We start from the raw sequence: 12537 nt of genomic DNA, 5'->3' as shown, positions 1-12537 counted from the left end.
CCAAACCCCAGCGCTGCACGTCGAGCAGCGCCATAGCGGAGCTCACGCACGCTACGATGACAGGCAAGCGCTGCTCGCGACTACAGACAGTTTTTTGACGTATACCTGCCACCTGCCTATAATGAATGGTTGTCGGGGCCCGTGTAGTCAGGCCTCTGTGTTTGTGCCGAATGAGAAGACGACGAACAAACGGGCTTGCGTAGAAAGTCGCGCAAGTCTTTGTTTTATTCTTTTTTCGTCCTTGTCTGGTCCCATTGTTCACTGAGGGTTATTTGCGGATCTTTTTATTGGGTTGCTTCGTACTTTCGAATCGTCTGTCTCGCTCTTTCAGTGAAATTGTATCTCGAACAGCTGGTGGCCCAGAAACGAGTGTTACTGCGACGCTCTGGTCAGCAAAACGAAAAAACTCTCTCTGACTTTCAGTATCTCTCCTTTTCTTATCACGTTTATTTATACCTTAATTGTATATTAGCGTTTTATTCTTGCGGTTTACTTAGCACCTGACATTGTACAGTAGTATGCAGTAAGGTGTCTCAGAGCGTGATACTGAAAAGGGACTAGACCCGCCGTGGTGGTCTAGTGGTTATGGTGCTCGACTGCTGACGGAATGGAATCCCAGCCGCGGCGGCTGCATTTTCGATGGAGGCGAAAATATGATTGAGGCCCGTGTATTTAGATTTAGGTGCCCGTTAAAGAACGCCAGATGGTCAAAATTTCCGGAGCCCTGAACTACGGCATCCCTCATAATCATATCGTGGTTTTGCTACGTAAAACCCCATTAATTATTGTTAAACGGGACTTCTTATGACCATTAAAACAAAACTTTTTTTTTTGCGTGCAAATTGAGTGGAAGGCATTAAAAAGGAAAGAAAGGGGGATTACTTAACGTTCTAAAAAAATCTCTTAATATTTTTGCTGAATCCTGACTTGACACAAATGGATAACTCTGTTTAAAGATACACGGGGAGTCGCGCCTACTCTCCAAAGGGAGTATAATGATCTCCAAAAGAGAGTTAATAACGAGTATCTTTAAAAAGAGTTAAATTTGCCGCAAGTCAGGGCTAACGAAAAAGAGTAAAAGGTATTTTTAGATGCAAACCATAGGCACTTTGAGCGTTTCTATCTGTCTATCTATCTATCTAGCCGCCTACGTCTGGGTTCTCTCGTGATGGCCTCCGTAGCTTGGTGCAGACCAAAATTTGTATGGGAAGGTAAGAGGGCTTGACGAATATGACTGTCTGGTCATGACATGAATAACGTGAAAATCCTGTCGCATACGTCGTCAAACCATCTTCTCTAGACACATGTGGCACATACCCGTAACCACGGGCCGCGGTAAGCGGTTATGCACCACAGGTGATTGACACTTAATATCTTCCCAGGAACGGCGAGAACAGACATTGGTAATTTAAATGCGAGAGCGTAAAGGAAAACCGACATCGGAGGCATTGGCAGGACGAATGCAAAGAATAAAGATCAGGATCCCAGCAGGAATCGAACCCAAGCATCCTGCGTAGCAGTCAGGTATTCTACCACAGAGCCACGCCCGCTCTCGAAACTGCTTTGGAAAAAGACCCTACGCAGGTGTAATGTTGGTGAAACGTCAACTGCGGTTGCTCTGCTGGCTATCTAATTTTATAAACGTTACATATCTGCTCCTATGATACAGGCGTCATATTAGATTAACATCTGTGGTTTCAGTGTTGGCTCCGCTTTTATAGCAGTTTAATCAAGATTACATTTGTATTCCTATGATTCAGCAAGCTATATGCATGCGTTGCTTGACCCCGGAGGAATACGCTAATGAAAGTTACGTATGATATTCCCATCATCGCACCGTTAATTACACTTCGTTTCGATAATACTCACGTCTGTGCTCTAAAGTGAGTGCTGACGTTACGTCAGACCATAAGTTACCCTTTAAACGCCAGTGTAGTCGTTGTGCCTGGTAAGCCCACGATGCGCACACAGATACTACGCTTACAAAAACATGTCAGTCAACCTCGTAACGCTTGGCTCAAAGCCAAAAAATTCAGCATAGACATCTACTCGTTGATTGCTTCGCATGAAACCGATTCCCGCAAGGCGTGGGATCTGCCGAATTTTTCTTTTCTTAGGGTGTAGCCAAAGTAGAAGAGAATAAAATTCAGAGTATTGATGGTAAACCAGCCAAGAACAGACGTGAGAACAGCCACAACAAGTCGGACATTGAAAGTAAAAAAGAAGGTACGAATGTCAGCATAATTGAATGTCTCGAATAAAACGCATTATAATAATAATATCTGGGGTTTAACGTCCCAAAACCACGATATGATTATGAAGACGACGTAGTGAAGGGCTCCGGAAATTTCGACCACCTGGGATTCTTTAACGTGCACCTAAATCTAAGTTCACGGGCCTCAAACATTTTCTCCTCCATCGAAAATGCAGCCGCAGCAGCCGGGATTCGATCCCGCGATCGAATAAAACGCAGTGCATGCAACGATGTAGAGTCTGCAAAGTAAGATATCGGTAGGAAACGATGCTTTATAAAAAACTGAGTAACACGGATCGAAACGAGGTTGAATTCTTTATCGCAGCTATGATAGAAGGCAGTGAGTTCCGCTCGGAAATTCATAGTACGAGTGAGTCTCTGATGTTTGTTGTTGTTGGATTGGCGCAAAATAGTGGCTATTTAAGTGAATTGTTAGCGTGAGATCAATATCCTGAAAGATATGGCTGCGGGCAAAAGAGAGATCAATGTGGGGTTGAAGGAACAGAAAAGGTGAGATGAATTGACAACGACTTTATTTGGTACTGGGGAACGCGACAGGGTGGGACTGGGCCAGAAGAGGTGAGATGATTACATTTCCTGCGCCTGGTGCAGCATGACCACCACCATCTTGTGTCAGTGTGCTTGAGTCGACAAGCAATGCAATAGACGTGACACAGACTTTTGTGCAATATGCGCTACATAAATGGTCGGGCAAAGAAAGGAGGAGTTGAAGAAGACGACGAGCTATAAAAGCTAAGAATGAGCCACGAATGTCGGTCCGTGGTCACTAGTCTTCCTCTAAGACTGAAAATTAATATTAGCATTGCAGGAGTGAGTGAGAAAAAAAAAATGCCGGAGTTGCCGAAGTATGCGTAAGCGTTCTGAGACTTGCTTATCTCCGTCGTCTTGGAAGGAGATGAACAACTTTGTGGCTTAATTTCCTTTTGGATCTTTCCGGCCGTTTAAGTAATCTCTCTCGTTATTGTCGCGCTCCCGTTTTCAAGCACGGCTTCACGTGAAACATCGCTGCTGGCTCGGAGAATACCGGAGTTGTTTACGACCCACAAGTACCAACAGAAGAGCCTAATCACGAAAAGGACATTCGCCGAAGAATAAGGATGGGCTGGAGCGCATTCGGCAGGCACTCCCAAATAGTCTCAGGATATTTGAAGTTTAAGGCGCGAATAAGACACGGACGAAGATAAGGAACATACACACGGAGAGCCTGTGTGTATGTTCCTTATCTTCGTCCGTCTCTTATTCGCGCCTTAAACTTCAAATATGTTAAACCAACAAGCCCAGTCTGCCATTCTTACATCATAATGTCAGGAAATCTACCATTGTAATTAAAGCGAAAAATATACGATCACTGCATAGTGCCACTTCTGACATATGGGGCCGAAACACGGAAGGTAACAACGCAACTAGACAAAACGTTGAGGACCACACAGCGTGCAATAGGACGTATGAAATGAAAGGAGTAACATTAAAAGAGATCGGAGGACGGCATAAATAGTCAGGGAACAAACAGGAGTATAGCGGATATCTTGGTTGAAATCGAGCGAAAGAAATGGACCTGGGCTGGCCACGTAATGCGTAGAAAAGACAACCGGTGGACAGTAAGAGCAACAGGATGGCTACCAAGGAAAGGGAAACGCAGTCGAGGTATACGCAGAGAGTTGGATATGAATGATGAAATTGAGAAGTTCGCAGGGATAAAGTGGAATCAGCTCGCTAGTGGATATAGGGTAAAACAGGCGATCACTGGGAGAGGCTTTCGTCCTGTAGTGGACTAAAGCAGGCTGAGAATGATGACGACGATGACGTATTTAGTGGGAGCCTTCGATTCACACGCGTTCGATCGCCCACGCGCCTTCCTCCGGGTGTGCTGCAAGCTACGCAGGGCGACCAAAAGCGAACTCTCTGCAAGCGACACGGCAACGTTCACGCACGCCAACACTTTTCACGCTGTGACATGCACGCACGAGGGTGCAACGTACGCCGAGTTCCGACGCTTTTCCTCAGCCCGTTCTGTGCGAAATGCTCGCGAGGGCGTTCGCTCCTTACGAGACTGCTACTGCGGCGCATACTTAGCCGAGGAACACGCAACCGTAAAACGGTGCGGTTGCCCGCGCTCACGCGTACCGACTTAGAAACCGGGAAGGACTTTTAATTGGGCCGACATGCACCTCCGCAAAGGCCCCGCTATAAAACCGTGCAGAGGCTTTCTCGGGTGCCCGAATTTGGCACCACTCAATCACGAGTGCACCGATACCTGACGCACCGAATACGCCGAACCTTCGTTGGCATTTTTGTTTAAACCGCACACTGCACGAACTCGCTTCCGAAGTAGGTTTACTGCTGCTCGTAATGTCCTTTTATTGGCACGAATCTAATGTGTGACAGCTCCTGTACAGGATAAGGAAGGAAGGCGAAATAAACACATGAAACTCCAGAGAATCTATTAGAAGCGAGAGAAACTATTAGAAGATGACGGAGAGGTCGGCCTGAGCTCTGGCCTGCACAGGAGAAAAAGAAAAAGAAAAGAGTTACGAGGTGTGATAATGAAACTCCTACACCTCTTTTGTTGTCATTAACGAATACTTGCTGCGAGGATCAGTGGCAGGGGCGTAGCCAGAAATTTTTTTCGGGGGGGTGGGGGGGGTCAACCCCCCCCCCCCCCCCCCTTGGCTACGCCCCTGATCAGTGGCTATGGCGTTGCGGTGTTGAACACGATGACAAGGGTTCGATTCTCTGCCGTGGAGGGCGCGTTGTGACCGAGGCGAAAAGCCCTACGGGATCCTTTTCCACAATCCCTCGACCGGCTTTAGGATGTTCAACTCCTGAATCAATTGAAAGTTTAGGGACCGAACTTTGGTTCGCCCCTAGCTTATGCACCTTTGCCCATGCGCCTGTATTGGTGAAGTTAACTTTCACTTTCCTTATCGTTTCAATTTTTAAAGCATTTTTTTCTCTCGCCAGAAAGTAAGGAGAGAGAGAAAGAGAGAGTGAGACATAAGTATTATTTTTCGGGAATATTGAAACAATTTTTTCTCTCTGAAATAACAACAGTGCCTTATACAGTAATCCCGGTTTTTAGCGACGTAGTCCCACTGGGAATTTGTTTTGGGCATCTTTATTTTTCCGTCATTGAGCGTGCGCATGCAGTTGATGGTGGTGATGATAATCTTCTTCTACTACTACTACTATTATTATTATTATTATTATTGCTAATAACTAATTACAATCGCTACCGACGGTGCGTCATCTACACATCGTACTTAGGGCAACTTCTTACACGGGCTTTGTACATACGTGTCAAAACGTTGCGCTGTTATCCTGAGTACGATGAATGAAAACCAACTCGCCCACCTTGCTGCCTTGCTCCATCTACGCATTTTGCTGCAAGCAGCCCTTGCCATCCTCCTAACTTTTTCAACCCTGCACCACTCTATTGTGCGGCGTAGCTGGAACCAGGCAAGATGACAGGGCCCCATGCCATGAGGAGGGAGAGTTGTCTTTGAACTTTCCTGTTGCCGCTGTGGGCACAGCATTGTGGGATATGACGACCGCGACCGCTTATCGCCACGCAACGTCATACTCGGGCATGAGTGGAGTGGACACGTCACATTGCACGCGCGACAGCGCTCCTTTTTTTTTTTCTTTTTAATTCCCGAGTGTGCGTGCGAGCTTCTTTCGAGATTAGCGTGAGAGCTCCTCAACACGCTCATTTGGCTGCGGGCTCTATCCTGGCACTACGCAGTACGTTCCAAGCTCTCCCAGCGACGGAGACGCCTGCCTTACGAGTGAGGACGTGGTGCGTATGTGTACTTGGCTAGCGGCAACCGGGCGCGGGCGTACATCTTCCTGGTTCGATAGACGACGCTTGCGCGCAATTAAGTTTTTGTCAATCATGTTGCGGCTTCGTGCAACGAATGCGAGGTCTCGGGATCGCCGCATGGGGCCGCTTCGGCGAGTGTCTCTGTGAGCTACTTTTGGCGTGGCGCGCAATCAATGAGCACTTACTTTCTTTTGTCTTCTTTCGTGTTCGAGTGTCACACACTCTGCCAGCTGCGCAGTGTGACTGGACAGGGTAACCCCTAAGGCGGATGCCTCATAGACGAGTGGCTTTTCTTTATCGCGGTGTGAGGTGGAACTCGGTCCGCTTCCGGCCACCTATAGGGTCTTCTATTTTTGACCGCTGCCAAAAGGTATACTTGGCTGATGAAATCTTTAATCGGAAGAGTGGCATCATGGCGGTTCAAACAAAAACTCACAGGGTCCCCTCTGCATTCGCCTAAGACGGCTCGAAGGCGAAAGCCATCCGGTACGGCTATTGTACCGTACACTTTATATCGGCGTCCAACGTTCACTAATTGACTCCGTACTCACTTGATTTGCTTTTATTAAACCATGCAATTAAATTTTACAAATTTATTTTCCACGAATGAAAGTTCACTACTGACTTAATATACTTCGATTATCATCACATATATGCACAGCCATGCTTCCATTTCATTTTTGTGTGGCTCCCGTCGACGTCACGTGATCTTTATTGCGTCACTGCTCTGCCGATAGGCAATGCATCGCCCGACCTTGAGAACCCGTACAAGTCCATTCAAGCTACGACACGTCAACTGCGATTCCATGATACGACGGCACAGTTCACTCGGACGTTCACTTGATTAAAGTGATGCGTTTGGCCTGTTGGTACATCTTTTCTGACAACTGCGGCGCTAAAAAAACAAACAAGCACGAGCTCTGAGCTTCCAACAACGTTTATTTTGAATTTCGCACATATATCCGTGCTGTCCGGTGATATACGTCATTCTCTACGCATGCGTAAAAATGCAAGTTCCTTATCTGAAAGGGTTCAAGGCAACGGACGTTCACATTTAGATAACAGAGACAGAACACATCGCATAACTCGCTCATTGATTTCGGACCGTTTCAAACGCAAAAATGACATTGCAGGAATGCCTTGACTTCAAAGGTGAACGCATGCTTCAGCGAGAATAATCTTCTATTGAGTACATTTACTCAATGAACGTTAGCCTGGTGAAACGATTTTACTACGTGAAAACCGATGAAAGAATCTCCCTCATAATGGCTGGCATTAAACATGATGTATGGGCCAATCCGTTTGCCGCGCAATGTTGCAACGCTGTAGTTCGGATTACTATGACCATTTGGTGTTTTTTAACGTATACCCATATTTAAGTATGCTGGTGTTCCTGCATATCGCTTCCATCTATATGCGGCTTCTCCTTCTGAGGGGGCGCACCCAAGTCCTACCGAACCAACTACCTAGTGCATGAGAGTACACCGTAGCCTCTCGGCTAACATGACGGGTAACGTGGTTATATTTATTAGAAACTTAGTGCTTGCAAACAAAGGATAGATAATAATAATTGTTGGGGTTCTACGTCCCAAACCCACGATATGATAATGAGGGATGCCGTAGTGGAGGGCTCCGAAAATTTCGATCACCTGGGGTTCTTTAACGTGTGCCTAAATCTAAGTACACGGACCTCTAGCATTTCCGCCTCCATCGAAAATGCGGCCGCCGCGGCCGGGATTCGATCCCGTGATCTGCAGGTCAGCAGTAGAGCACCTTAACCACTAAACCATCGTGGCGAATCAAAGAAAAGATAGACTCGTTCGATTTTATTTTGTCTAACAGGCTTGAATAAAAAAGTACTCCGTCAAGATCAAAATGTGATACCTCGCTTCAAAGATCATAGTAAGCATGCAGGGGCCGAATTCACAAAACTTTTCTTTCGTGAGCGCGTTTTCCATTGGTGAGACGGCTTCGTTAATGACATGTCCCGCATCGTGATTGACTGAAATATTCTCTTACGAAAATTTTTAGCGTAAGACGGTTTCGGGAATACGGGCTACGGCCCATATTCAGGCACTTGTTCATGCACTCGTTCTACTGCATCACAGAAAGTGCTGACGTCACTTGCGGACTTTGTGACGTCTCCGGCTTATGCGCTAGCAACTGAGGAAAGAGGGAAGATGCGAGCGTCGGGACGAGTGTGAATCCTCTCCATCTTCAAGCCGGCGGTGCACCGGCACAGAAAGAGAACGGCGGACGCCTCGAGGGGTTTCCTCGCACGACGTCATCATTTTCTCGGCTCCCCCAAAACGAGCGCAACACGTATACGTTCGTACGCGCGTCCAGGAATCCGACTCGCCGCCGCTCGCCCTCGCTCGCGAGGCACCCCCGAAATCGAGGCCAAACCGAAAACGTGGCTTCAGCAGCCGTGAGGCCGGGCGCCCTCTATTTGGGAAGCCCACCCTCGCCGTCCACGCCGGGTCCCAACTAAAAAACAGTTGCGGCGTTGTCTGCTCGCCGAACAGCAGACGAGAAAACGCGTCGTCTGCTCCGCATCGTCATCACCGTCGTCTGCTCCGAGGAGGAGCAGCCTCCGCTGTGATCATGTGTCTACCCCGCCAGTGTGCTTCGGCAGTGTGACAGGAGTGATTGTTTTGGAGTGATTTAATGTGGTGCGTTCCCGCGGAGCCGTGGAATTGTACGGAACACGAGTGCCGGTGGGCGGCCACCTAGAAACGCCGGCGCTTTTTTCTTTTGCCCCAACTTAAACGTGCTCCGACATGAGGTCCAATCACAACAGGTGTCGGCCACCCGAGTTCTATGGTGAGTCTCTTCGATTTAGTGCGTGTGTTATTTCTCGGCCATCAAATATAGGAAATTAGTAGACTGGTGTAACGACTCAACTGGTGTCTGCGATGTGCACGAAAAACGACATGACGCGACCTGATGCGTTGGAGCTATTCCGTGCCTGCCAAGCCGTGACACCACATGTGCGTCGACATTACTCATTTTACGAACGCGGAAAGGCTGCTTCCAGCATCCGCTCTTATAGGTCAACTCAGTTATCCTCGGTTTCTGTGAAGCGACTGACCACGGAACAGTGCTATGCGACAGCGTCATGCGATTACGGGCCGAGGCAAATTATTACCATGTATGGCTTTTCAATGTTTGCCAGAGTTCGTTATCTGTTCTGGCCGCATCGGTGGTGCAGTGGTTACGGCGCTCGGCTGCTGCCCCGAAGGTCACGGGTTTGATCCCCGCTGCGGCAATGACATTTTCGATGGAGGCGAAAATGCTAGAGGTCCGTGCACTTAGATTTAGATGCACGTTAAGGAACACCAGATAGTCAAGATTTCCGTAGCCCTCCACTACGGCGTGCCTCATAATCATATCGTTGGTTTGGCACGTAAAACACCAGCAATTTTGTTAACGCGACCACGTTAAAGAGCTCGTTTCGCAGAAATTCCGGTGTCGGCGGCGTCTTTGGTTGTGAGCGAAACATTAGCGTTGTCTGTGAGCGAAATTTCGAGGCAGACGCAAATAAAGATAGGAGCGGGAGGGCATTTGCACTTTGGCTTTCCTTGCGGCCCAGTTTTCATATTCTTTATCTGTCCTGGCATTATTTTCGAGTCGTTTACGTGCGTGTACACATCCTAAACAAGTATGGAAAGAACGTGTTAATACGTATGACGATTCTAAAATAGGACGCTCACAATACTCACGTATGTCAATTCGTATACCACTAAATATTGCCGAGAGCATGTGATCAGTAACAAGCTCGCTGCATTGCGGACAGCCTCGACTGCAGTAAGAAAAGCGCCGCTCCAGGCCAAGTAGAAGACATCAAGTTACAACCCCGTGTGCACCGGATGACGAATACACTGCAGTGTAACACAATGTAGCGGAGGATCGCTTGCCGGTTAGGGTAACAGTATAATCAAATTCTGGGGCACTACCATGATTGGATGACGAGGCACGCTGTACGTGGAGAGTGCGGAATCATTTACGATACTGGATCCGTAAATAACAAAATGTAAAGCTCTTGCTCCAGAAATACTCTAATAGCAGCCAAGCATTCGCGAGCCAACTAGCCCTACGGCTGCGTTACGAACTAGCCCGGCAGCACGGTCGTCGAGAGCATGTTTAGCTTTAGCGGGTAAATTACACGCGGACAGTACAGAGGGGTAGCCGTTCTTGTGCCGTAATTGAATACGCGTACACAAATTTATGCGCTACATAACTAAATACTGTGACTTACCTTCCTTCAAGCTGGACGCATTGTCACGCATATATCGTTTTGCTTTTCTCTTGTGACCATTTTCCCCCGACGGTTGTCATTGTGTTATCAAGTTATCGCTACTTGTGAGGCGCGCCTACTGAGTTCGAAAATATTATCTTAGATGAAAAAAAAAAAAGCAATGGAACAGAGAACTTACAAAAGAGCTTTATGAATTTAGGCACTTTAATGGACACTAACGTGAAACAATAGATCAGTTTAGACTGATAAACTATACTCTGAAAACACTAGTGTCGTTAATTTCACCAGCATATATAGGTTTTTTAGTAGGCGAGAAAATGAATGTCAAGAGTTTCACTTTTAAATTTTCAGTCAAAATCTCCGATAGTGACGTCACGGATTTCGAAGTATGTTTTTTTTTTCTATTTCGGCCACATTGGTTCAACAAAATTTCCTGAAACTTATATTATGTCTCTCAAGGGCGTAGCCAGAAATTTTTTTCGGGTGGGGGTTCAACCATACTTTATGCATGTTCGTGCGTGCGTTTGTATGTGTGAGTGTATATATACACAAGCAAAACTGAAAAATTTCAGGGGGGTTTGAACCTCCCCAACCCCCCCCCCCCCCGCCTTGGCTACGCCCCTGATGTCTCTGGCTTCCTCAAACAACAATGTACCTAATTTTTTACCGATTAAAAACTACGTAGTCTATAGTGGACGCCGCCAAAATCTGTGACGTCACGGCGACTGGTGCGGAAACTGCAAGTGGTGTCGCCACCCGAATTTTCTTTTAGCGCGTTTTCTCACCTACCAAGCGTCTTCTCGCATCAAGCGTAGTGTTTTTGGCAATGTGATAGATGAATTTACTAATACGAGAAAAATAGTTTTTCTCTTTAGCGACCCTTTAATGGCGTAGGCTAGAACTAGGCATTTTTTCGAGGGTATTATCTTCCATCGCCTGGCCCCTTTCCTCGCTCTCGTGCTGTGAAGTCCTTCGCGGTCATGAAGAACGCCGTTCGCTCCGGCCTCCACGCTCGTGTTCAGCTACGGTGTCTCTTCTCTTTTCAGCTACGCCGGAATTTCACGCCTAAAATCTACCGCACAGACTTACGTACGCATGTCTTGTCTAACTGGAGCGCATTGTTGACATGTCACTGTTGTGCACGAAGGTCGGAAAACACAAAAAAGTCGTCTTTTTTCTTTTTCTAGAGATATTACCTGAAAAAGGTACAGTTGTGGAATAGCCCATAGACTTGCAACTGGCTTCTTGACACAGCTGGGTCGTTTCGAGTTGTTATGAGTATATTTCAGTCCACCTCGTTGGTACAGTGGTTACGGTGCCCGGCTGCCGTCCCGAAGGTCGCGGGTTCGATTCCGGCCGGGGCGGTCGCACTTCGATGGAGGCGAAATGCTAGAGGCTCGTGTACTGTGCGATGTCAGTGCACGTTAAAGAACACCGGATGTTCGAAATTTCCACAGCCCTCCACTACGGTGTGCTTCATAATCATATCGTGGTTCTGGCACGTAAAAGCCCTGATATTGTTATATTGTAGTACGTTTCGCGAGCAGGAACACGAGTAATCATTTTTCGAGACATATGAACCGAGTATACACTTGAACTCAGTGCGATTAAACTACATGCGAATTATTTTAAAGCTAACAGAGGGACCATGACGGACGGTATGTGAGACTCTGTCAGTGAATATCTTCGTGTCAAAGGCAGGAGCGGTCCGCAGAAATGTGCTTGAAATGATACGCTTTAACGTGGCTGTAAAAAAAAATTGTTAATCTATTTCAGGCAGAAAAATTGGGGGCAGAACATAGCGGTATGATAAAGAAATGCGTGTTACTACAAATAAATTGTTAGGCCAGTGGTTTCGGCAAGTGGCCCTGTACAAGTATGCGTGAAGTGACGCACTCGTGCTCTCTTAAAAATTGTGGACTGAACTCGAAGTGAGCTGGGTGTTTGCACCTGCCATAATTTTCTCCCAGTGCAATCCTGTTCTACAGTGTACGGCCCGGAAGTAAATATATTACTATTATTATTATTATTATTATTATTATTATTATTATTATTATTATTATTATTATTATTATTATTATTATTATTATTATTATTATTATTATTATTGGTAGTAGTAGTACTAGTAGTAGTAGTAGTAGTAGTAGTAGTAGTATCTTGCATGCTCCCAAGCCACGCTCAGTG

General features: G+C 46.7%; 2 protein-coding genes across 2 annotated transcripts in view; one reads left to right on the top strand and one right to left on the bottom strand.

Annotated features, from left to right (window-relative positions):
- Window positions 1-12537, bottom strand: part of LOC119400472 (protein argonaute-1) — a 379544-nt gene that overhangs the window by 321114 nt on the left and 45893 nt on the right. The gene's annotated exons all lie outside the window — the stretch shown is intronic.
- Window positions 8624-12537, top strand: part of LOC119400467 (serine/threonine-protein kinase NLK) — a 54612-nt gene continuing 50698 nt past the window's right edge. The window contains exon 1 of the mRNA XM_037667516.2: window positions 8624-8918. Coding sequence (XP_037523444.1) covers window positions 8876-8918 — 43 coding nt within the window. The 5' untranslated portion in view covers window positions 8624-8875. The remainder of the gene's footprint in view (window positions 8919-12537) is intronic.

Source organism: Rhipicephalus sanguineus, chromosome 7, assembly GCF_013339695.2.
Source record: "Rhipicephalus sanguineus isolate Rsan-2018 chromosome 7, BIME_Rsan_1.4, whole genome shotgun sequence".
In the NCBI taxonomy this organism is placed as follows: domain Eukaryota; kingdom Metazoa; phylum Arthropoda; class Arachnida; order Ixodida; family Ixodidae; genus Rhipicephalus; species Rhipicephalus sanguineus.
The sequence above is the reverse complement of the archived record's forward strand: the minus strand, read 5'-3'. Positions and strand labels throughout refer to the sequence as shown.